Source organism: Trachypithecus francoisi, unplaced genomic scaffold (genome assembly GCF_009764315.1).
Source record: "Trachypithecus francoisi isolate TF-2019V2 unplaced genomic scaffold, Tfra_2.0 Lachesis_group3, whole genome shotgun sequence".
Classification (NCBI taxonomy): Eukaryota; Metazoa; Chordata; class Mammalia; order Primates; family Cercopithecidae; genus Trachypithecus; species Trachypithecus francoisi.
The window spans coordinates 82,796,074-82,821,630 of NW_022681468.1; the positions used below are offsets into that span (position 1 = coordinate 82,796,074).

Genomic DNA, 25,557 nt, shown 5'->3' on the forward strand with positions numbered 1-25,557 from the left:
AAGATGACTGATGCCCAGATGGCTGACTTTGGGGCAGCGGCCCAGTACCTCCGCAAGTCAGAGAAGGAGCGTCTAGAGGCCCAGACCCGGCCCTTTGACATTCGCACTGAGTGCTTCGTGCCAGACGACAAGGAAGAGTTTGTCAAAGCCAAGATTGTGTCCCGGGAGGGGGGCAAGGTCACTGCTGAAACCGAGAATGGGAAGGTGAGTGGGGCATGGCGCCAGGGCGGAAGGGAAGGAGGTCTGGGAAAGAAGATGCAGAGGTGGAGCCACTCGCAGTGGGAGCTGAGAGGGCTGGAGAAAAACCAAGGCCAGTGGGGATGCCAGGACATGCTCCTTTGAGGAGCCCAGAATCTGATCCCTCTCAAATTGACATAAGCAGGTGCAACAGGTGCCACCCAGGGCCATGTGCCCCTTGCCAGAGAGGATGCTGAGGGAGAAGGACCTCAGTGTTCATCTCAGAGGGGTCTTGTAGAGAAAGAGGGCAGAAACACAACATTAAATGATGCCCCTTCTTGCACTTGTATCCCTCTTCCCTGTGCCTCAGTTTCCTCCATGGGTCCACTTTCTTAAATTCTGTTCACCCAAATCAGGAGTAAATTCTTAGACCCAGATGAACACAAAGATCAGAAACTTTTGAGCTGAGCACTCCATCCTTGACTGGCACTCAGAAGCTGCTGGTCCCTGGTTTGCTCATGTCAGCGAAGAGAATCACCCCTGGTTACCAGCTGCGGCTCAGGGCTGTGTGTCTCATGAACTTGTTGACTGAATGTTACAACCCATTAAAGTGTAGAATAACAGGCCACAATCCCCTGAGGCTTTTGACTCTGATCCCAGCTCTGCCACCCGCTAGTCACTGTGCAGGCAAATCATTTAGTCATTTAGAGTCACAGATTTCTCCACTATAAAAAACGCTGGAATACCTATTGGCAGGATCTGGTGACATCAGAGCATGGCAAACTGCTGCCAATCAAACCACACCAACAGTGATGGATGGGGAGTGTGGAGTAGATGGGTGAACTGCTTTTCCAGCAGGGGTGAAGGTTTGCCCTGAGCAACAGATACCCTAGAGCACTGCCCACGGGAGACAGCCTTGGGGTCAGCATAAGGTGTGCAGAGATCTGAGAGCTGCCAGTCTCCAGGTCTGCCCCAAGATCCTTGGAACATAGGGACTGAAGAGTGATGATCATGGGCACAGGTGTCCCCAGGATGGTCTGGGCATCAGGCAAGAGAAAGGTATCCTAGGACAGTCTCTAGGATGGGAGATACAGTGGGAAGGGACATTATCTGGGGAAATTGTCCCAGGGGACATAGAGGGTAGGGGCTGGGGCACTGGTCAGAGCAAGGGGAGCAAGGCTGTGTCCTGGGAGGAGGTCAGTGGACAATGCTGGCAAGGGTCCCGGAGGGAGTGTGGTCACTCATCCTCCTGCCTATGTGCCCCCTCCAGACGGTGACTGTGAAGGAGGACCAGGTGTTGCAGCAGAACCCACCCAAGTTCGATAAGATTGAGGACATGGCCATGCTGACCTTCCTGCACGAGCCCGCAGTGCTTTTCAACCTCAAAGAGCGCTACGCAGCCTGGATGATATATGTGAGTGGCTCCTGCACACTGCAGAGACTTCCTGTCCTGCATGGAGGCCAAAATAAGCCAGGGAGGCTCTCCCAAGGAAAGGGGGAGGACTCTCCCAAGGGACCCAAGTCCCCTTCCCCACTCTACCCCTAGTCAGTCACAGGAGGAGTAGAGCCAGCTGAAGTGAACAGGGACTTGCCTCGCTGCCACCACAGCCTGTCCCAGGTTCTCCCCACCAACCTCATGACCAGCCTTGTCTCCTGCTCCAGACCTACTCGGGCCTCTTCTGTGTCACCGTCAACCCCTACAAGTGGCTGCCGGTGTACAATGCTGAGGTGGTGGCCGCCTACCGGGGCAAGAAGAGGAGTGAGGCCCCTCCCCACATCTTCTCCATCTCTGACAACGCCTATCAGTACATGCTGACGGGTGAGCCTGGTGGCCCCTGGCCTCTGCCCCTCCTCCCGGACACCCACCCAGACCCTCAGCCCTCACCCCATTCCTTCTCCTCTTTTTTCTTCCAGATCGGGAGAACCAGTCCATCCTCATCACGTGAGCTAGTGCCATCCTCCCACAGAAGGGACTGGGCTGGGGGCATACAGGCTGATGCCTGGGGTGTAGCTGGGAGGAGAGGTTTAAGGCTGGGATTGCAGGGAGCATGGGGCACTGAGCTCTCATTAGAGGGGTGCCAGAGCAATGAACCATGACAGGCATATCCTGCCGAGTGCTGGGCTCTGATGGCCAGGCTGGGAAGGGAAGCATGCTGTATGGAGAACAGTAGGAATTCTGAGTTTTGATTGGTTCCTGTGGCCCCCAGGGGAGAATCCGGGGCGGGGAAGACTGTGAACACCAAGCGTGTCATCCAGTACTTTGCCAGCATTGCAGCCATAGGTGACCGTGGCAAGAAGGACAATGCCAGTGCGAACAAGGTGCCATGGGGGCCACAGGCTCGGCAGAACAGGGGTTGGGGGGCAGGTTGACCCGAGTTACCTGTGAGGTGGTGGGGACAGCCACACTGAGCTGGGCTTCTGATGGTCAGCCCAGTGTGGAAGACCTTCCTGACAGGAGACACTCACCCTGAGGTCTGGGTAGGATCCTACAGAGTTGCAGACCCACCAGAGGTTCACCCAGCCCCCGACCTCCATTCCTCAGGGCCAAGGCAGCCTCCCTGCCTTCTCACCACTGCCTGGAGGTGGATGGAGGATGAACCCCTGTGGTTCTGCTCCTTTCATAGGGCACCCTGGAGGACCAGATCATCCAGGCCAACCCCGCTCTGGAGGCCTTCGGCAACGCCAAGACTGTCCGGAACGACAACTCCTCCCGCTTCGTGAGTGCCTTTGACCACTCCCAATGGCCTCATCCATCCTTGACAAGAAAAAGGGGGTGCTGTTCTGCCACACCCAGTTGATTGTACTGTATCTGGCTTTGGGGTATCAACATGCACATGTTGGTGGGAAGAGAGCTTAGGCTTTGAAGCCAAAGGCCTGACTTTCCACTTGCTCAGCAAGTCCTCACACCTCTCTGAGCCCTAGTTCCTTCACCTGTGAAACAGGGGGACTAATATTCACCCTGCAGATTACTGGGAGGATTAGGTGAGATCATATGAGGGGTACGAGCAGGTGGCATTCCATGTGCATTCCCCTCTGGGCCGAGGTTCCACTAGGAGGTCCCTGCACATTGTGTGAGGGTGGCATCCTCTGCCCGGCTTCACTTATACTCAACTGAGACACCAAAGAGGTTGTTTACATTTCCAGAACCATCCAGGACTTCTGGGCTGAATAGAAGTCCAGGATTTCATTCTGTCCTTCCCACCAGTTCCCTCACGCTGTCCCATTCGTCCCCCAGGGGAAATTCATTAGGATCCACTTTGGGGCCACTGGAAAACTGGCTTCTGCGGACATAGAGACCTGTGAGTACCAGCAGGGAGGCTGCCACCCTCCAGGTCCCCCTCTGCCTTCTCTCCCTGCCTGGTGGCCAGTCTCATCATTCCTGCCATCTCCTGTCTTTGTCTGCATTTGCCTCTGGGCTTTAGGATCCTTTTTGTTTAAGCCACATCTTCTCGCCTGTGGGTAACCCCTGCCCCCATGGCCACCTTCTTCTGGCTCTACTCTCTTTCCTTCCTCACCTGCCTTCTTCCCCTCCGCCCACCTCAGACCTGCTGGAGAAGTCCCGGGTGATCTTCCAGCTGAAAGCTGAGAGAAACTACCACATCTTCTACCAGATTCTGTCCAACAAGAAGCCAGAGTTGCTGGGTGAGCCTGCCTGCCACCCCCCACCCACTGCTGTCCCTGCTGCCCTCCCCAAAGCCAGCTGTGTGCAGGGCAGGGCCCTCCTGCTCCCCACTGTGCCCCCATCTTGCGGCTCACTTCCCTCCTCCCTCTGCTCACTCCTCCAGCTCTGTCTCCCTTCCCGCCCAAGATCACCTGAATCTCCTCTCGCCTCCTTGTGCAGTCACACACCTCACTCCTTCTCCACCCTTCTCCCCACTCCTCCCTCGGCTTGTTTTTTGCCTTCTCTTTATTTGCCTCCCTATCTCCCACGTGTCACTCCCCTGCCACCCTCCCTCCTCCTTGTTATTGGAGCCCCTGCCAGGGCCCCTCTTCTACCCTTTCACTTCCTCTGGGTTCACTCTTGGTCCTTGCTGACATCTCTTCTCTCCTTGCTCCCTGTCCTCCCCTCCTCCATTCTCCCCGTCCCTTACCCCTCCTTGCCCCCTCCCTCCCTTTCCCAACTCTCCCTGCCTCTTCCCTGCCCTCCACCTGCCCCTTGCCCCTGCCCCGCCCCTTGCCTGGTGCAGACATGCTGCTGGTCACCAACAACCCCTACGACTACGCCTTCGTGTCTCAGGGAGAGGTGTCTGTGGCCTCCATCGATGACTCCGAGGAGCTCATGGCCACCGATGTGAGTGAGGGGGCTGCTGCGGCCGTTTAAGGGCCCCCAGGAGCTCCTGGGGCCACCGCTCCAACTCCTCTCTTTGCTTCTTGCTCTGTTCCAGAGTGCCTTTGACGTGCTGGGCTTCACTTCAGAGGAGAAAGCTGGTGTCTACAAGCTGACGGGAGCCATCATGCACTACGGGAACATGAAGTTCAAGCAGAAGCAGCGGGAGGAGCAGGCAGAGCCAGACGGCACTGAAGGTGGGAGGGGCAGGCAGGCAGCACTGGGAAGGACGGAGGTGCTGACCAGGCTCTCCGAGGGACTCAGATCCTAGAGAATCTGAGGCTTGTGAGGCAGCGGGGTGTGTTGAGGGATGGTGAGGGACAGGGACGTGGGAGAGGTGGGCAGACAGAAAGTCCACCACAATCCCACCAATTCCTCAACCTCCTGTACTAACCAGAACTGAGGTGGGGATTTTTCCTCCATGCCCAAGACTCGCCCAGCTCCAGGAAGTACAGCCCCTGAGCTCTGCACATCACCATCACTAATGCAGGGCCTTTGCTCCTCAGCCCTTGGGTAAGCCCCTGGTGGGCTCATACCATGTTCTATTTGGGAAGCAGTGGGCCAGGGGTCAGGACACAGCCCAGGGCATTGGTGCATCAGTTTCCTCCTCAGTGAAATGGATCAACGATCTTTACTTACTCCTCTGGTGGCTACTGTGAGGTCCTTTGAGAAAATGTGAAGGTGCAAACAGTGTTAGACAGGTGCCCAAGAACATTCCTTCCTACCTTCAGGGACCCGTCTCCAAGTCTGCCCAGATCAAAATGTCAACCTGAGGTTCATGATAACATACCAACAGTTATTACAACATTCTTGAAATTACACCAAATAACTCCTCTAAATAGAGAAATCCCCATGTTAGGTGGCACATTTGGAAGGCTGGGGGTGGGAGTGTGGTGCTGTCTGATATACTCTTGGGGGTCTTGATCTCCCAGCCAGTCAGATTTGGTGACATGTGGATGGAGAGGACAGCATGGCCAGTCCAGGGCTAAACATTGGGGTAGAGAACGAAGGAGACAGGGAGGAGAGGACATCTAGCCCCTCAGCCACATCCCTGCCCTGGAGAGGTGAGGGACACAGTGAAGGTGGGGATATGCCCACAGCAGTGCTTGCGAAAGACCTGGCCCAGAGATGCCAGAGATGTAGAGAGAGAGAGAGCTGAGAAGAGCCAGTTGTGGCAAGAGACCATGGGCTGGATAAGGGGGCCTGGGCTCCAGCCTGACTCAGGCACACATTGGTTGAGCAACCACAGCAAGCCCTGTGCTCTTCCAGGCCTTGATTTCTTCCTCTTTAAGGAGAAGAAATTGGACCTGATGCTTCCTAAAGTCTTGGCCCCAGGACAGAGAAGGAGGCTCACTCATTGAAAATGCTCACTCAGGCCAGGTGCAGTGGCTCACGCCTGTAATCCCAGCACTTTTTGAGGCCAAGGTGGGCAGATCACTTGAGGTCAGGAGTTTGAGACCAGCCTGGGCAACATGGTGAAACTCTGTCTCTACTACCAATACAAAAATTAGCCTGGTGTAGTGGCTCACATCTGTAGTCCCAGCTACTCGGGAGGCTGGGGCAGGAGAATTGCTTGAACCCAGGAGGTGGAGGCTGTCGTGAGCCAAGATTGTGCCACTGCACTCCAGCCTGGGTGACAGAGCAAGACTCTATCTTTAAAAAGAAAAAGAAAGAAAGAAAGAAAGTGCTCATTTACTCCTTTCCTTCTCATCAAGATGCTGACAAGTCGGCCTACCTCATGGGGCTGAACTCAGCCGACCTGCTCAAAGGGCTGTGCCACCCTCGGGTGAAAGTGGGCAACGAGTACGTCACCAAGGGGCAGAGCGTGCAGCAGGTGTACTACTCCATTGGGGCACTGGCCAAGGCAGTGTATGAGAAGATGTTCAACTGGATGGTGACACGCATCAACGCCACCCTGGAGACCAAGCAGCCACGCCAGTACTTCATAGGAGTCCTGGACATCGCTGGCTTCGAGATCTTTGATGTGAGTTGGGACCCCTGGGAGGGGGAGAACAATCACTCGCTCACTCCCACATTCAACAGCCATTTGCTGAGAGTCAGTTGTGGACCAGACACAGGAAGGCAGTGGGGACTGTGTGGTGACAGAGGTAGTCATTGCCCCTGTCTTCAGGGGAAGCCCTCCTCCACTGCCCTGACATGGAGGGGATCAGCCACGCCCTGCTGGGCTCGGGCACAGCACACGGGCACAGCCCCAATGGCCACTCACACCCACTTCCTGACTGCTCCCACCCCTCATGCCCCCTGCAGTTCAACAGCTTTGAGCAGCTCTGCATCAACTTCACCAATGAGAAGCTGCAGCAGTTCTTCAACCACCACATGTTCGTGCTGGAGCAGGAGGAATACAAGAAGGAGGGCATCGAGTGGACATTCATTGACTTTGGCATGGACCTGCAGGCCTGCATCGACCTCATCGAGAAGGTGCCTCCTTGGCCTCACCACCTATGTTCCCTCCTCTGCCATCCAAAGTGGCGGCCGAGTCACTTCTACACCCAAGAAACTAGAGTCCCAAGAATCCCAGGCCTTTCTCCAGGCCCAGCTTCTCCCCACTGTGAAGTCATGGGCATAAACAGGATGATCCCCTCCCCGTCCTTCCTTTTCCAGGACCTTGCACTTTATGTCCCTGTGTGGTGGTCCCCTCAGTGTCTTAAGAGTGAGATGTGGTGAAGGAGAGGCCCCTGGCCCCTCTGACTGCCCATGACAAGCGTCATTCATGGAAAGATCCTAGGCTGAAATTAGAGATGTTTGCCTCCCACGACCTTCCTGTTGGTTGACAAATAAGCTAGTCTCCAGCTCTCTTGCCTATGGGCATTCCTGAGAAGAGACAAGGCCACAGGCGGAAGGACCTGTGGGCTGGGTCTGACTTGCTCTCAGGAAACCTCTGCTCTTTGTCAGCACAGGCCAGAGCCAGGAGTGTCTGATCCACACCCAGCCCAGCCACAGCCTTCAGAAAATGGGAGCTTCCCCACATATTTTGGGTCATTATCCAGATTCTTAACCAGAGTTCTCATCTTTCAGAGCCCTCAGCATCCCATAAAACTGTGTGTGACAAAAGCATGTGTACATTCATACATGTGTGCATGTGCATGTGTGTGTGTGTGTACGTGTGTTTGTGTGTACATGTGTTTTTCTGGAGATAGTTTTTAGTTTCAACAAATTCTTAAAAGGATTCCTGACCCCAAGAAAAGTCAAGAACTACCACATTTTCGGAAGTGCAGAGTGTGGTGAACAACCTGGATCCTTCTACCTAACCCTTGAAGAATTGCTACTGGTGTCATATAGACAGAGCCTGGCCCAGTGCCTTTGACACACATCTGTCCCTGCCCTCCTGCCTCTGGGGCAGTGAGCCATCAGAGAGAAGAGGCTGTGCTGTGAGGTGCTGTAGGCCTTGTGGAGGGTGATTAGGAGTGCATGGCTCTTTGTTGTATCCACTGGGCAGAAAGAGGGAGGAAGGGGCTCTTTTAATTCCAGGAATATTGGATTCCTGTTTTGGGCTAAGAGGTACCAGCACAGCCCCTCTTCAGCAGGCCAGTGCTACTGGCTCTAGAGTCCTTTTTCTGTCAGGGTGTGGGACAGTGGAAGCCTGGGAGCGTGCTCAGTGATTCTCTCTTTGCCTCTTCACCCTGCCCTCAGCCCATGGGCATCATGTCCATCCTGGAGGAGGAGTGCATGTTCCCCAAGGCCACCGACATGACCTTCAAGGCCAAGCTGTACGACAACCACTTAGGCAAGTCCAACAATTTCCAGAAGCCACGCAACATCAAGGGGAAGCAGGAAGCCCACTTCTCCCTGATCCATTACGCCGGCACCGTGGACTACAACATCCTGGGCTGGCTGGAAAAAAACAAGGATCCTCTCAACGAGACTGTTGTGGCCCTGTACCAGAAGTCCTCCCTCAAGCTCATGGCCACTCTCTTCTCCTCCTATGCATCTGCCGATGTTGGTAAGTGGGCAGCCCTTGCGCTGGGCCAGGGGACTTCTGAAGGCACAAAGGGCCAGGGTCTTGATGCTTCAAAGCACATGACTCCAGAGGCAAGCACAGGGGAGCCCATGAGTCAAGCCACCTCCTGGCTCACCTCACCACCATCCATTTGAGCTTCTGTAGCACCTGCCGTTCTCTGCTTTGTGTTATGGGTGTTGATATAGCTGTCTCATGTTTCATCAAGATTGGGAGTAACTGGAAATCAGTGAGGGTGGCGCATGCATCCCTGTACCGTGCCCGGCAGGGAGCGATGCATGTGGGAGTTCTCAACAAACATTGACAGGACACTGAACAAAGGAGCCTCCAGTTCAGAAAAGGGAGAGAAAGGATGTGGCTTGAAATGAAGAAGATAAAGTGTAAGAAGAAAAGTAGAGGCTGGGCGCAGTGGCTCACACCTGTAATCCTAAGCACTTTGGGAGGCTGAGGCAGGTGGATCACAAGGTCAGGAGTTCGAGACCAGTCTGGTCAACATGGTGAAACCCCCTGTCTACTAAAAATACAAAAATTAGCCTGGTGTGGTGGCGCATGTCTGTAGTCCCAGTCACTCGGGAGGCTGAGGCAGGAGAGCTACTTGAACCCAGGCAGCAGAGGTTGCAGTGAGCCAAGATTGCACCACTGTACTCCAGTGTGGGCAACAGAGTGAGACTCTGTCTCAAAAAAAAAAAGAAGAAGAAGAAAAGTAGAATGTGGAAAGATATAAGAAGGAAGGGTAAGTCTAGAAGAGGGAGGGCTAAGGGCACTGATGTATGTCAGTGCCTACTATGGGCAAGCGCCAGTGAGCTGCCCCAGAGGCGTGGTCTTATCTAATCCTCTTTACAACTTTGGGAAGTTGTTACTGTTATCCTCATGGTAAACTGAATCTTGGAGAATTCCTTACCCAAAGTCTCAGAGCTACCAAGCTAGCAGCAGAGCTCTGCCTCTGCTCAAGGTCTCCTCTCTTTTCCAGCTCCTGTTCATTATTCCTCCTCTCATTATTTAGGGGACAGTGGTAAAAGCAAAGGAGGCAAGAAAAAGGGCTCATCCTTCCAGACGGTGTCAGCTCTCCACCGGGTAAGAAGGGCCCAGGGGTGCCAGGACACTTGGTGGAATGGCCCAGCCCAGAGTCTTCTGGCTGCATCACCTATTCTGATGCTTGAGTTTAATGAGGAAAGAAGCTAGAGCTACGTAGTCATTTTTTGGTGTGTAGATTCCAAACAAGCCTAAACTCACGTCATAAATTATGTGCCAGCCCCTGTTCCTTTGATGATTCTGGTGGAGAGTGTCTGGGAACCAGGATTTAAGGGCCTAAGAGATGGTCCTTGTGGCTCCTAACTCCCCACCTTCATCTGCCTCCAGGAAAATCTGAACAAGCTGATGACCAATCTGAGGACCACCCATCCTCACTTTGTGCGTTGCATCATCCCCAATGAGCGGAAGGCTCCAGGTGAGCCAGGAGAAGGCCTTAGTCTGGGGAGGACGGCTGCCATCCACTTTATACTAAGGCTGACCCTTTTCCCTTCCCTCCTGCCACAGGGGTGATGGACAATCCTTTGGTTATGCACCAGCTGCGCTGCAATGGCGTGCTGGAGGGCATTCGCATCTGCAGGAAGGGCTTCCCCAACCGCATCCTCTACGGGGATTTCCGGCAGAGGTGGGTATGAGGGTGCCCCAGAGCTCAGAGAACAGGGAAGCCAGGGCTACTCTGGTGGGAATGAGAGGCTGCAGGTGGCTCTGGAATTCTGTGGGCAGAGCAGATCACTGCAGAGCATGGGTGACTCTGGGCACTTCCTTCCTCAGGTATCGCATCTTGAACCCAGCGGCCATCCCTGAGGGACAGTTCATTGACAGCAGGAAGGGATCAGAGAAGCTGCTCAGCTCCCTGGACATTGACCACAACCAGTACAAGTTTGGCCACACCAAGGTGAGTTTAGAGCCCCATTGGGTGGTTGCAGGGCAGGTGGCCATGTTGAGTGGAGCAGAGAGGAGTTTAGGAGGCACAACCCTAATTCTGGCTTCCTTATCAACCTTATCAAGGGCTGAAACCCAGGCTTCACTCCAGTCTTGTTTGTCTAATTTTTATTCTCCCTTCTAGAAGGCATGGGATGATGGGTCACCTGGGAGCTCATCCAGGGTCTTCCACCCTCTTCTTCTACCCTGGATGCTCCCCTCTGAGGCTGCGGCCTATTGCATCTACCCCTTGCCTGCAGGTGTTCTTCAAAGCAGGGCTGCTGGGGCTGCTGGAGGAGATGCGGGATGAGAGACTGAGCCGCATCATCACACGCATGCAGGCCCAAGCCCGGGGCCTGCTCATGCGCATTGAGTTTAAGAAGATAGTGGAACGCAGGTGAGACAGCAGGAAAAGGGAGGCATGCACTAGAGATATAGAGGCATATCTGCAATGTCAACTAGGTGTGGGTCAGGAGACCTGGGTTCAGACCTACCATCTGGCCTGGGAAAGTTACTTTACCACTTCGAATCCCATTGCAAATTCCTCTTCTTCTTTTTTTTTTCTTTTTTTCTTTTTTCTTTTTTTTTTTTGAGACGGAGTCTGGCTCTGTCGCCCAGGCTGGAGTGCAGTGGCCGGATCTCAGCTCACTGCAAGCTCCACCTCCCGGGTTTACGCCATTTTCCTGTCTCAGCCTCCGGAGTAGCTGGGACTACAGGCGCCCGCCACCTCGCCCGGCTAGTTTTTTTGTGTGTGTGTATTTTTAGTAGAGACGGGGTTTCACCGTGTTAGCCAGGATGGTCTCGATCTCCTGACCTCGTGATCCGCCCATCTCGGCCTCCCAAAGTGCTGGGATTACAGGCTTGAGCCACCGCACCCGGCCTCTTCTTCTTTTTTTTTTAAGAAAATTCTCTATAGTAAAATGCAAATTAAGAACCAATGAAGGCCAGGCGCGGTGGCTCAAGCCTGTAATCCTAGCACTTTGGGAGGCCGAGACGGGTGGATCACAAGGTCAGGAGATCGAGACCATCCTGGCTAACACGGTGAAACCCCGTCTCTACTAAAAAATACAAAAAACTAGCCGGGCGAGGGTGGCGGGCGCCTGTAGTCCCAGCTACTCGGGAGGCTGAGGCAGGAGAATGGCGTAAACCTGGGAGGCAGAGCTTGTAGTGAGCTGAGATCCGGCCACTGCACTCCAGCCTGGGCGACAGAGCGAGACTCCGTCTCAAAAAAAAAAAAAAGAACCAATGAAATGAAATACCATTTTAAAACACTAGACTTTGCTTGCTCAGATGGTCTACAAATTTTAAAAAATGAAAGAAACAAGTAGATAATAAAATGAAAGAAAAAATAATTTTAAAAAGTTTTAAAAATCACTAGACTGACAAAAATTAAGAAGCCTGATCCACTGCTTACAGATGTGTAAATCAGTGCAACTTCCTAAGAAAACTGTTTATCACTATCTTTCAAAGTTGAACAGCTGCATACTTCTCCATTCCACTCCTGAGTACATTCCTATAGAGAAACTCTCATACATGTACACCATGACATGAAAAATAATCTTTTTAGCAGCATTGCTCATAATAGCAAAGATCTTAAAACAACTTGAATTTCCATCCACAGGGGAATGGGTAAATAGTATTACAGTCATTCAGTGGAACATTATAAAACGGTGAAAAGAAGTGAACTCCAACTATATGGTACAATATGTTTGAACATTAAAGCATATTGTTAGTAAACAAAGGCAAATCTTGGAAGGATACATACAGTATGATGTAATTTTTATAAAGCTCATAAATTATCAAAACCAGCCATTCACTGTTTAATGATACATACATACGGCTCGGCACAGTGGCTCACGCCTGTAACCCCAGCACTTTGGGAGGCTAAGGCAGGCGGATCACCTGAGGTCAAGAGTTAGAGACCAGCCTGGCCAACACAGTGAAACCCCGTCTCTACTAAAATTACAAAAATTAGCTGGGCATGGTGGCAGACACCTGTAATTCCAGCTACTGAGGAGCTGAGGCAGGAGAATTGCTTGAACCTAGATGGCGGAGGATGCAGTGAGCCGAGATTGTGCCATTGCACTCCAGCCTGGGCAACAAGAGTGAAACTCCATCCCAAAATAAATAAAATTAAATTAAAATAAAGATACATACATATGCGGTTACAGCAATTTTCAAAAAAGCAAGGAAAGGAAAAATAAGATTCAAAGTAGCGGCTGCTCCTGGTGGGGTAACAGGGGTGTAGGAAGGAATGCACAGGTAGATCAATGGCTGGTAACATTCCAGCTCTTGTTTGGGTGGTAGGTTCATGAATAGTCATTTTGCTTTCATGCTTCATAACTTACATACTTATTATAGACATTCTTATACGTAAACCCCTACATGATTTTTAACATATTTGAAGTTCTTAAGAGAATCGAAAAACTGAACAGAGTAGACATTCTGTAAGTGGTAGTTTCCATTACCACTACTATCCCAGCTGGGAGGATATAAACTGCCCTTTCATCAAACTGATTAATGAATATTTATCAGGCAACTCCATGTTCACTGTAGTGATGTTGGAGGTGGGTGTGCACAGGAAGGAAGTCTACATGCCTACGAACTTGCTTAGTAGGTCCCACGATTGGGAAGCTCTCTTTTATAGTGCCCCACCCTGCCTCCACGTTTCCTTGCCAGGGATGCCCTGCTGGTAATCCAGTGGAACATTCGGGCCTTCATGGGGGTCAAGAATTGGCCCTGGATGAAGCTCTACTTCAAGATCAAGCCGCTGCTGAAGAGCGCAGAGACAGAGAAGGAGATGGCCACCATGAAGGAGGAGTTCGGGCGCATCAAAGAGACACTGGAGAAGTCCGAGGCTCGCCGCAAGGAGCTGGAGGAGAAGATGGTGTCCCTGCTGCAGGAGAAGAATGACCTGCAGCTCCAAGTGCAGGCGGTGAGGCCACATGATTATCGCTTCAGCCCTCGCCTCCCCTCCCCTAGATTATAGCCCATCTCACAACCAGGTGCTGGGAGTCTAGGAGTGCCAGCTCTTTTTAAGACCCTGGGTCTCCTCTCTTTAACCATCAGCTTCCTACCTGTTCTCTTCTCCCAGGAACAAGACAACCTCAATGATGCTGAGGAGCGCTGCGACCAGCTGATCAAAAACAAGATTCAGCTGGAGGCCAAAGTGAAGGAGATGAATGAGAGACTGGAGGACGAGGAGGAGATGAACGCGGAGCTCACTGCCAAGAAGCGCAAGCTGGAAGACGAGTGCTCGGAACTCAAGAAGGACATCGATGACCTGGAGCTGACACTGGCCAAGGTGGAGAAGGAGAAGCATGCAACAGAGAACAAGGTGAGGGCAGCTCCCTCTGGCTTCAGCCCAGGTCTCCTCAAGACCCCCAGACTAGAGTGTGGTCCTGCTCCTTGGCGTGGAAGTCCCCATAGATGTCTCCAGGCTGGTGATTTTTGACCCTAAAGGGGATGGGTTTTTGGTCGGCAGGTGAAGAACCTAACAGAGGAGATGGCTGGGCTAGATGAGATCATCGCTAAGCTGACCAAGGAGAAGAAAGCTCTACAAGAGGCCCATCAGCAGGCCCTGGATGACCTTCAGGTTGAGGAGGACAAGGTCAACACCCTGTCCAAGTCTAAGGTCAAGCTGGAGCAGCAGGTGGATGACGTGAGTAGTAAGAACCATGCTCCTGCTCTCAGAGCAAGATTTTGCAGGCAATACCAATGGCCCAGAAAGTCCTGATCCCTAGAATCGACTTCTATGGCCCTTGGAGCTTTTTTACTCTCTGTAGTTCCTTACTAGAGTAGGTCTCTGAATCCTTTGTGCTTGCAGGATTTCTCTACTGGTTTGACTTCCAATCCCACTGGACTTCAAGTTAGAGGGAGGCAAAAGAGCATACACTGTGGATGTCATGTTTTCCACACTTTGCTTATTTTCTTCTCTTCATTAGCTGGAGGGATCCCTGGAGCAAGAGAAGAAGGTGCGCATGGACCTGGAGCGAGCGAAGCGGAAACTGGAGGGCGACCTGAAGCTGACACAGGAGAGCGTCATGGACCTGGAAAATGATAAACTGCAGCTGGAAGAAAAGCTCAAGAAGTAGGAGACTATGGTGGCCAGGAGGGGCTAATGGAGGTGTCTGACCTGGTAGATAGAATGCAGGGTGCTGCACCTCCACTGCCCACAGTTGCCTTGGGCACAATGGGAATGAGGTCAATCATAGCCCTCTTCCTCCACTCTCTGGGCTGGCCTGGGGAGGGGGAGGTACTGATTTTGGTGTACTAAAGCCAAGAAGAGAATGAGCGCCAGAGGAAGGAAGGCTATTTGTCACTCCCCCACCCCCACCCTTCTCCTGCAGGAAGGAGTTTGAAATTAATCAGCAGAACAGTAAGATTGAGGATGAGCAGGCACTGGCCCTTCAGCTACAGAAGAAACTGAAGGAAAATCAGGTGACTTTTTTTCCCCAGTGCAGGAAAGTGGGAGCTCAATAGCCCTGAGGTGACTGAGGCTGCAGGAGCTGCTTAGGGTTCTACACAGTATCTGGAACTCCAGGCAGCCTCATAGATCCAACCATCCCTGACTTACAGGCACTCAGGAACACTAGCCTTCCTCTGTGGAGCAAGAATACATTGTGTTAGCAAAACTGTTTGAGAAGGGAGACTCATACCTACTAAAGGGCTTCTCCTTTTGAGATCTGCTCTGCCTCAGGGACTTTCTACTCTAAGACAAATGATAGAGCTCTATTCTCCTCTAACCCGTCCTCTGGTAGTTCTGCCCTCTGAATGTGGGGTGAAAAAAAAAAAAAGCTTCAAGGACCACCTTCCTGTGAGCTGCTCTGTTCACATTCTTCCTGATACTAACCCAGCCACTAACCCAGGCTGAGTCCCCATAGGGCACTCATGATAAGAGCCAATTCCTACAACCTTGAGCAAGTCACTTACCCTGCCTGATCCTCAGATTCTCTTCTCACCTGTAAAATGACACTGACAATACCTACCACACAGGACCAGAGGGGATAATGTATTTGAAACCACTTTGTCAACTAGGAAATTCTATACAGGCATCATATTAATATAGCCCAATTTAGAGAAGTCAGCCAACCACTAGCCTAAGAAGGTATTGTTTTGTCTTCTCCATGGCCTTCTCATTCCTCTGCAGGTCAAGATTAAGTGAACAGCCATAGTCTCCCTTAGCTTTAATGAACCTCAAACCTCAATATGTTTTTAGTATCGGGTTTGTCAGAAGAGCCCTGAAGTCCACTGTCATCCCCATTTTAGAGCTACAGAAGCTACATGGCCAGGACTTGACATAGTGACCCCAAGGGCAACAGGGACTCGGCTACTGGGGCAGGACCTTGTCCTCTCACTTTGGGGCAGACTGTGGCTGGTAGAAAGAGGTAGACTCCCCTCTGCACTTGAGGCCCATGGCCCAGGCTGCAAGTAATGTATGAACATAATTCCACTCCTCTGGGGCTGCACAGGGATTGGCCCACCTTCATTAGTAATTTGCCCTCCCATCTTCTTGGATGCTCCTTCTGGGTTTTAGCTAGAATGTTGGGCCATCCTCAGGTTCTTCTACCCCAGGTCTGGGCAACTTCTTTGGCCCCTTGGACTCAGAATAACAGTCCTATTAATCTCATCAGGTCTTGGCAATAGGCTATGGCTCCTCCTTCATCCCCAAGATCTTGCTCAGAAGTCCCACCTTCTCCATCCTGGGAGCAGAGGCACGGTGGTCCTCTCTGCTGCTCCTAGGACTCATCCATGAACAGTCCTTTAAAGCTGTCCATAACCCCAGGTGAAGGGATTCCCAGTGAACCCCCGTTTTGCTCCTGGCTAACCAGACAACAGATCAAAATGGTAGATAGGATATTCTCCCAATTTAGCCAAGACCAAGGCTAAGGCCAGAAAAGTGAGGTAAGGGCATTTAAAGAGGATGAGGAGATGAGGTGAAGAGGAGAGTAGCCTGCTAGCACTTTCCTGGCCTGGAAGGGAGCAATTGTCTTGAAACCCAGCCCTGGGTATAAACACAGCAAGCCTGGGAGAGCAAGGAATATGGTTGATTGGACTTTGTGGTTAACTTGGAGAATTGCAAAGGTATTTGATTGTTTTGAGGCATATTGTCACAAATATTTGTAAAATACAAGCACTCACTTTCCTGTCTTATGGATAGCAGAACAGAGCCTAGTCAATCTGGGGACTCTGAACTTCTTGATCTCACAGGATCCCAGGATTCCCCTTCAAACACAGATTCTCAGGATTCGGGGCTGCAGATGCTCAGACTAGGTCTGAGATGCCCTGGGGAGCATCAACCAAATTCCTATTGATGGCCTATGCATTATAGGATGTTCGGCAGCATCCCTGGCCTCTGTCCTCTAGATGCCAGTAGCAAGCCCCACCAAGTCATGACAATCAGACATTGCCAACCATTCCCTGGGGCAAAAAATTGTCCCTGGTTGAGAACCACTGCTTGAGAGGGACGTGAGTTCCTGGTAGCCTTTTAGAGCAGGGGGGGATTCCAGTGGAGGGGTCCAGGCAATGGGTCTGAACTCTTTGTGTCTGACCCAGGCGCGCATCGAGGAGCTGGAGGAGGAGCTGGAGGCGGAGCGCACCGCCAGGGCTAAGGTGGAGAAGCTGCGCTCAGACCTGTCCCGGGAGCTGGAGGAGATCAGCGAGCGGCTGGAAGAAGCCGGCGGGGCCACGTCCGTGCAGATCGAGATGAACAAGAAGCGCGAGGCCGAGTTCCAGAAGATGCGGCGGGACCTGGAGGAGGCCACGCTGCAGCACGAGGCCACGGCTGCCGCTCTGCGCAAGAAGCACGCCGACAGCGTGGCAGAGCTGGGCGAGCAGATCGACAACCTGCAGCGGGTGAAGCAGAAGCTGGAGAAGGAGAAGAGCGAGTTCAAGCTGGAGCTGGACGACGTCACCTCCAACATGGAGCAGATCATCAAGGCCAAGGCAGGCTCTGCTCGGCCTCCCCTCTCCCTCTCCCCTGCACAGGGGCACCTCCCCCACGCCTTCTCTCTGTCCAACATCTCCCTTGTCATTCTCATTCCCTTCATCACCCTTTGGTCTCTCTTTCTCTCTCTCCTGCCCCTCTCTGGCTCTCCTCTCCCTATCTCATGTTCCTCCTTTCTTTAATTCAAGTACCTCTTCAGACTGCGCCCTCCCACACCTTCTGTGTCCCCCTCCTGCCCTCTGACGTTCCCCATCTCTGACCCTCTCTTCCTTCCTCTGGTCAGCTCAGCCCCTTCCACACTCACCTTTCCTGTCTTGCTTCCTGAAGGCAAACCTGGAGAAAGTTTCTCGGACGCTGGAGGACCAGGCCAACGAGTACCGCGTGAAGCTAGAAGAGGCCCAACGCTCCCTGAACGACTTTACCACCCAGCGAGCCAAGCTGCAGACTGAGAATGGTGGGTGCCTCTAACTAGCCCTGCACCTGCCTACGGCACAACATGACTTGTGGAATGGCCCACGAGCCCCTCTCATTTCACCTCCAGGAGAGTTGGCCCGGCAGCTAGAGGAAAAGGAGGCGCTAATCTCGCAGCTGACCCGGGGGAAGCTCTCCTATACCCAACAAATGGAGGACCTCAAAAGGCAGCTGGAGGAGGAGGGCAAGGTGAGGCCCAGTGGGGAGGTGGGCAGGCTTGACGGCAGCCCTGGGGCAATTCACCTCAATGCCAGAAATGGAGCCTGGAGCTGGAGAGAGTCCTCTGCATGGGAAAGACCCTCCAGTCTAGGTTCTGCCCTGCAGCTAAACATCATTTAATGTGTCTTTCCTTATTCTTAAGGGGATGGGGTGAGCAGACTGGAAAACTCCTCAGACAGTGAGGTTTCACATCAGCCCACGTGGTGAATAAGGCTGGGCTTGGTTGAAGTACTAGACAAGAAGAGAATCTAGAGAATGGGGCACAGGGAGTCCCTCCCACCTCCTGGTGCCCATCCCTCCCCAGGCAAAGAACGCCCTGGCCCATGCACTGCAGTCGGCCCGGCATGACTGCGACCTGCTACGGGAGCAATACGAGGAGGAGACGGAGGCCAAGGCTGAGCTGCAGCGCGTCCTGTCCAAGGCCAACTCAGAGGTGGCCCAGTGGAGGACCAAGTATGAGACGGACGCTATCCAACGGACCGAGGAGCTCGAGGAAGCCAAGTGAGCTCCAGATACCCCCTTAATCTGACTCTCGGAGAGGAAGGGGCGAGAGGACCTGGGGTGGGGACCGGCAGAGTGGTCATGGGAAGAAAGTGGAAGAGACAGGAGGAACTCAGAGAGCAACAGAAGTGCTTGGAAGAAAGCCTGAACTCTTTACTCTGTGAACTCTGGCTGGCCCTGACCCGCTTCCTGTGACAGGCGAGCTTTTGGCCCGGGTTATACCTGATGCTCACGTATAAGACGAGCAAAAAGCTTGTTGGTCAGAGGAGCTACCGTCGATCAGCCTGTGTGGGGGGCGAGGGCAGGGGGCACTGATGCCCAGATGCCACTGCAGGTAGGGAGGATGCCTGGGCAGCCTGGGCTGGCGGACTCTGTTTCAGGCACGAGCAGGCTCAGCTCCTGCTAGGCTGGACTTAACGGCATCTCAAGGAGATACAGGGAGGCGGTGGGAGGAGGTCCACCCAAGGCTCCACTGTTGCCCAGTAGAGTCACACACACACCCTCCACCCTCACCTGGGCAGAAAGAAGCTGGCCCAGCGGCTGCAGGATGCCGAGGAGGCCGTGGAGGCTGTTAATGCCAAGTGCTCCTCGCTGGAGAAGACCAAGCACCGGCTACAGAATGAGATTGAGGACCTGATGGTGGACGTGGAGCGCTCCAATGCTGCTGCTGCAGCCCTGGACAAGAAGCAGAGGAACTTCGACAAGGTGGGCCCTGGGTGAGGGCTGCAGCCAGCATGCAGGGCAAGGGGGCGTGAGGGGTTCAGTGCAAGGCCAGAGCCATCCTCCTTGGAGGTTGGGGAGGAGGGCAGGGCTGAGCCTAGGCTCAGGGCCAGGGACAGATCTTGGACATGGGGCTGAGGCTGGGGGCTGGGGCACTGGGAAGCAGGAGGGCTGGGGGGCTAAGGCTGGGGGGCTGAAGAGTGAGCCTTGTCCCTGGGCAGATCCTGGCCGAGTGGAAGCAGAAGTATGAGGAGTCACAGTCGGAGCTGGAGTCCTCGCAGAAGGAGGCTCGCTCCCTCAGCACAGAGCTCTTTAAGCTCAAGAACGCCTATGAGGAGTCCCTGGAGCACCTGGAGACCTTCAAGAGGGAGAACAAGAACCTTCAGGGTGTGCTGGGGGTCCAAGAGGCCAGAGATAAACTGGTGGGAGGGAGGGTCATGCTGGGGCAGGGGGAACACAGGCTTTGAGCTTTCTGGCCCTCTGGTCCCCAGAGGAAATCTCGGACCTTACTGAGCAGCTAGGAGAAGGAGGAAAGAATGTGCATGAGCTGGAGAAGGTCCGCAAACAGCTGGAGGTCGAGAAGCTGGAGCTGCAGTCAGCCCTGGAGGAGGCAGAGGTGAGGGCTGAGAGCTCCCAGCACCCCAACCCTGGTCTGCCACTGTCTCCCACGTCTCCCTCACCTGCAGGTGACCTTGAACCCAAGACAAAATCTATTCATTCCATATTCTTTGTTCAACGTTATCTACCCACTATTCACTAACCATGACTACCTCCAAAGCCAAGGTCTGCACAAAGGAAAATGTCAGTCTGATTAGACGCCAAAGGTTTTGTTTCTTACCAGGTTTTAAAAGTTGGAATCTGGCCATGATAACAACCACTTAAACAGTGGGTGGGAGTGTGGGCTCCAGAGTCAAACAGGCCTGAGTTGGAACACAGCTTGAGGACTTTCACTGTGTCATTGAGCAAAATCTTTAATCACTCTCTGCCTCAGTTTTCTCATCTGTAAAATGGAATTAATTGCACATACCTCATACAATTTTACACATGATTATTATAAAGATTAAGGGAGGTAACACATTTAAGCACTTAATATATATTAGCTATTGTTACTCTTCATTTTTATGCACCTGGGAATAGCCCTGAGTTTTCTCGGCTTCTAACTTTTCTCAGGAAAGGGTGAGGGACCTGGAAAACAAAGATAAAATTTTGAATTTGTGGTTATAAAAATTCCTCTCTTTTCTGTAATACTTTAGACAGGTCAGGAATTTATGCAGTGTTAGTGCCGGAGGGTATGGCAATTGTGAGGTCCAGACCCTTTCCTTGACAGAGGAAGCCCAGGGAGTCCAGCACTTTCTCCCCAATAGCACCATGGTGGGCATGGATGCAGATCCCACCTCCCCATCTCTTCTCAGCTCTTCTTCTCTGGGCCATAGTCCTGGCTGACACCCTGTATCTTCTCATCCTCTCTCCCAACCCTGCCCTGTGCCCTGTCTGCCTGCCCTCGCCCCACCCCTTCCCAGGCCTCCCTGGAGCACGAGGAGGGCAAGATCCTCCGGGCCCAGCTAGAGTTCAACCAGATCAAGGCAGAGATCGAGCGGAAGCTGGCAGAGAAGGACGAGGAGATGGAACAGGCCAAGCGCAATCACCAGCGGGTGGTGGACTCGCTGCAGACTTCCCTGGACGCAGAGGCACGCAGCCGCAACGAGGCCCTGAGGGTGAAGAAGAAGATGGAAGGAGACCTCAATGAGATGGAGATCCAGCTCAGCCACGCCAACCGCATGGCCACCGAGGCCCAGAAGCAAGTCAAGAGCTTGCAGAGCTTGCTGAAGGTACACGGGGACAGGACGTCCCCTCACCCAGAGGGGACTGGCCTCCACGTGGCCTGAAGAAGCAGTGGTGTCTCGATACAGGCACTAGATTTCTCCTGCCCCTAGGTTACTGCAGGGACCTCTGAGAGATGCCCTCAGTGAAGGGCACCAAGGCTGGCTCCCCGCTCATGCCCACTCTCGTGATCCTCAGGACACCCAGATCCAGCTGGACGACGCAGTCCGCGCCAACGACGATCTGAAGGAGAACATCGCCATTGTGGAGCGGCGCAACAACCTGCTGCAGGCTGAGCTGGAGGAGCTGCGCGCCATGGTGGAGCAGACAGAGCGGTCTCGGAAGCTGGCAGAGCAGGAGCTGATTGAGACCAGCGAGCGGGTGCAGCTGCTGCATTCCCAGGTGAGAGGGTCAGGAGCCACCTTGTGGAAACCTGCCGAGTGCAGAGCCCAGTACATCTAGAAAAGCCAGATGTTCTAAGTGAGCACATCTAACCAGGGTCAGAAATCATTTCCTCTCTTAGGCCAACTCTCATCTATGGTGGCTGCAGAACCATTGTATTGAGAAAGCCGTCTCTGCTTAGAAGCTAAGAGTGTCATGATTGATTGCTGATACCTGCCAAAGTCACAAATCTGGGAGTAGTGGAACGGATCCAGTTATTTGATATTCTTGAACTAAAGGACAGCCTCCAGCTTGTTCTGTAAAGATGAGAGTTTGGGAGTTTAAAGAAGCATAACTGCATCTCTTGCAAACCAAGTTGGATAGAACACCATTTTTCTGCAGTCCCACCCACCCACACTGTTTTCAGTTGTACTCTGCAATGAGACTTTGTGCCCACCTTTTACGGTGCCCTGTGGAGTTTTGTTCTTTAGTATGTGTGAGAATGACATCATCCGCTTGCCTCATCCCCTCTTCCTTACCCCACTACATTCTTGGTATAGCTGTAAACATCTCTGGAATATTGTCCTGGTAGAAAGTTGTTTCCATTTTCCTTGGAATATTGGCATGCTCCTACAAAAACATGTTTCTAAAGAGCTCCAGGGTATTACTGCAGACCTTTTGCTATTTGAAGTCTTTTTTCAGAATTTAGTAATCTTAGATATAATGTCTAGAATGTATCCACTTTCACAGGAAAAGGGAAAGCAGGTACAAAACAAGGAATAGTCTAAAAGCAGGCTTGTTGTTATTTAAAAAATGACCACCTTTAATTCTCTCTGGAGAAAGGGTATGAAATCAGGTAACAAAGTGCAGTATATGTTTGATCATTTTTCTCTCTCCATGTCTAGAACACCAGCCTCATCAACCAGAAGAAGAAGATGGAGTCAGACCTGACCCAACTCCAGTCGGAAGTGGAGGAGGCGGTACAGGAGTGCAGGAATGCCGAGGAGAAGGCCAAGAAGGCCATCACGGATGTAAGTGACCGCCCACCTTCTGCCTCCCCTAAAGACACAAACAAGGCCCTGGGTTCAGGCCAGGCCAGGCCGCTGTGCTGTAACACTAAGCCAACTCTGCAGTTCTGAGGGTTTGAGGGCCTGATGGGAGAAAGGAGATCCTCGGGGGGCAAAAGGCCCCGGCCCTGGGCCCATGTTCCTTGCCACCTCTCTCCTGCACACAGGCCGCCATGATGGCAGAGGAGCTGAAGAAGGAGCAGGACACCAGCGCCCACCTGGAGCGCATGAAGAAGAACATGGAGCAGACTATTAAGGACCTGCAGCACCGGCTGGACGAGGCCGAGCAGATCGCCCTCAAGGGCGGCAAGAAGCAGCTGCAGAAGCTGGAAGCGCGAGTGCGGGAGCTGGAGGGTGAGCTGGAGGCCGAGCAGAAGCGCAACTCAGAGTCGGTGAAGGGCATGAGGAAGAGCGAGCGGCGCATCAAGGAGCTCACCTACCAGGTGCGGCGGGGGGCCAGAGGCCAGGAGTACATGTGGAAGTGGCTTCTCTGGCCCCACTGCCCCACCCACACAGGGCTCCTGTTACCTCCTCCTTGAGATGCTGTCGGTAGATTTAACTTTCTTCTCAGGCTCTGCAGTCAGTTTGACTTGAGTCTATGAGTTTTTCCAACAAATGAAGAATCTAATTCTACTTCCTGAAAACTCTTCTAACTAGCCTTTCCCCAGGTTTTTTTTTTTTTTTTTTTTTAATAACTCAAAGTGCTACCATGAAGACTTCAGAACAGTCCAAAGAATCTTTCCACCTTCAACTATGGGGATAAGAGTCAGGCGAGGGGAAAAGACCTGGAAATCTTCCATGGAACTTCTGGCACACAAAGAGAAGGCCACAGAGAAAGAGGACCCCAGAATGTTTTAAGACCGCCATTTGCATAGCTCAGAGTTGTGCCCATGGCCCGTTATTTTCAGCGTACCTGGGAAGAAAAGTCCAAGGAGACAAGGGTGTCAGTCCATTTGATAGATGGATACCAGAGGCACAAGAAAGAGGTTACAGATACAGAACCACAGAGTGATTTGTGGACAGAAGTAGAAATGGCATCCTGGCACATACAATGATAAAGAGATAGGAATGATCGAGTGATGTTGGAGCCAGTGATCCTGATGCCTGAATTCTGGTCCAGTACAATATATTAGAATGTAGAATAATCTGGATTATGATAATAACCCCTTCTTTCTGCATTCCTCATTATTCCTCTTCTGGTCAAGAACTGCTGGCCAAGAGAACCTATGTAGGTCCAGGTTGGAGCTTTATCCACCAGATTGGAGCTGGATCAGATCTGATGCTTTTATATTACCACTTTAGGGAATTCCATAGGTTCTGAGCCCCTGCCCCAATTCTAGCTTTAAGACTTCAGCCTTCATTGCTTTGTGGATCCTTGACTGACAACCCTGCATTGCCCCTTTGACCTGCAATGGAGTCAGAGAATCTTCCCCACTACATCCCCACCTGGATCATTGCAGGGAGGGGCAGCAAAGGCAAAGGGAGAAGAGTAAAATGATGGAGGAGGGAAAGGTGATTGCATTTGCTCCCCCTCCAAACTGGCTTCTCCCACCCTCCTACCCCTAGACAGAGGAAGACAAAAAGAACCTGCTGCGGCTGCAGGACCTGGTGGACAAGCTGCAACTGAAGGTCAAGGCCTACAAGCGCCAGGCCGAGGAGGCGGTGAGTTCAGAGTTTTCTTCCCTTTCTCATCAACACACGTACTATATGTGAGAACCAATGCATGTCTCCCCCAGAGGAGCCTGGTCAAAGAGTTTGCTGTAAGCTGTAACTCTCAAACATTTATTGTACACATCTGGTATGCTCAGAGCCATCAGGTGTTCTGAATTAACAAAGGCACCACCTACAAGCTGCTTACAGTTCAGACACCATAACCAACAGAAGGCTAGTGCAGGACATGGGGCAGCCAAAGCTGAAAGCAGGAAGGTGACAGTGGATTTGGGCCTGGAAGGGGACCCAGCTAGGCACAGGGCAGTGGGGAAGACATCTGGGTGTATGTGAGTTGCTGATGAGCATGCGTGCACAGGAACAGGTGCAGCAAAACAGGATTCTGAAGGGTCCCAGATCGGGCAGCATGGGATTTGTCTTGAGCAGTGGATGGCTGTGAAGGACTCTGAGTGCTGGATATGTTTGAGGAGAGCGCAAGGCAGGTGCAGGATACCCTTGGAAAGGCTGTTGCAGGAATATGCATGAGGCATGGGTGCCTCAGGGACAGGGAGCTGGAACCTCAGGTTGAGAGGCTGAGAATCCCACAGCCCATCTCCAGCTCATTCACCCATCCCCATTGTCCCACCACAGGAGGAGCAAGCCAACACCAACCTGTCCAAGTTCCGCAAGGTGCAGCACGAGCTGGATGAGGCAGAGGAGCGGGCGGACATCGCTGAGTCCCAGGTCAACAAACTTCGAGCCAAGAGCCGAGACATTGGCGCCAAGGTGGGTCCTTTCCCTGGGCTTCACTAGTCACTTCCACATTAGCATGACCCCTGATTTGGGTGCCCCTCAGAGTGGGCACTGCTTGCCCTATATGTAGGCAGTTCTGGGGGTCCCACAGCTCCCATAACCTGAGAATCCACTCTCCTGCTCAAAACAGCCCCCCACTGACTAGAACTTCTGCAGAGATCCCCAGTTCCATCCCCCTAAACTACAAGTGCCTCTAACTTGAGACCACAAGATCCCTGGGGCCCTGCCTCTCCCTCCAAGGGCATCTCCCTTAGGCCTCTGAAAGCCCCGGGGATTTGTCCCCACACACTTCTCCCTCTTGCCAGCTCCCCACTCACACCTCTTATCCTTGTTGCAGCAAAAAATGCATGACGAGGAGTGACACTGCCTCAGGAACCTCACTCTTGCCAACCTATAATAAATATGAGTGCCAAACTCTGCCTGAGCCCATCTGTCCTTCCTGCCAGCTGTCCATCCTGGATCAAGGCAATAGGGGGCCTGAGAGGAGGGAGGCCCCCAGCCCCTGTATCAGAGCTGCCAGAGCCAAGGCGTCTCATATCCA

At 52.7% G+C, this 25,557-nt stretch overlaps 1 protein-coding gene across 1 annotated transcript; it reads left to right on the top strand.

Annotated features, from left to right (window-relative positions):
- On the top strand, positions 1 to 25,435 carry LOC117069960 (myosin-6). Its single transcript, XM_033188538.1, has 37 exons — positions 1 to 204; positions 1,448 to 1,591; positions 1,840 to 1,996; positions 2,092 to 2,119; positions 2,385 to 2,496; positions 2,802 to 2,894; positions 3,413 to 3,476; positions 3,721 to 3,819; positions 4,365 to 4,468; positions 4,563 to 4,701; positions 6,220 to 6,488; positions 6,773 to 6,943; positions 8,156 to 8,465; positions 9,484 to 9,554; positions 9,840 to 9,927; positions 10,017 to 10,134; positions 10,281 to 10,404; positions 10,691 to 10,827; positions 13,110 to 13,365; positions 13,525 to 13,767; positions 13,915 to 14,091; positions 14,375 to 14,520; positions 14,780 to 14,870; positions 16,986 to 17,375; positions 17,704 to 17,830; positions 17,918 to 18,036; positions 18,371 to 18,567; positions 19,089 to 19,272; positions 19,509 to 19,674; positions 19,779 to 19,903; positions 20,808 to 21,116; positions 21,307 to 21,510; positions 22,395 to 22,520; positions 22,724 to 22,999; positions 24,123 to 24,218; positions 24,855 to 24,989; positions 25,354 to 25,435. Exons 1-37 carry the CDS (start codon positions 4 to 6, stop codon positions 25,375 to 25,377), a joined length of 5,820 nt encoding a protein of 1,939 aa, XP_033044429.1. The 5' UTR covers positions 1 to 3; the 3' UTR covers positions 25,378 to 25,435.
- Positions 25,436 to 25,557: the final 122 nt, after the last annotated feature.

Excerpts from the sequence above, each read along its gene's own strand:
- LOC117069960 (XM_033188538.1), top strand. The coding sequence starts at position 4 with ATGACTGATGCCCAGATGGCTGACTTTGGGGCAGCGGCCCAGTACCTC. Across the intron at positions 14,871-16,985 it reads AGAAACTGAAGGAAAATCAG|GCGCGCATCGAGGAGCTGGA; the intron begins GTGACTTTTTTT and ends TGTCTGACCCAG. Across the intron at positions 19,675-19,778 it reads GGAGAACAAGAACCTTCAGG|AGGAAATCTCGGACCTTACT; the intron begins GTGTGCTGGGGG and ends TCTGGTCCCCAG.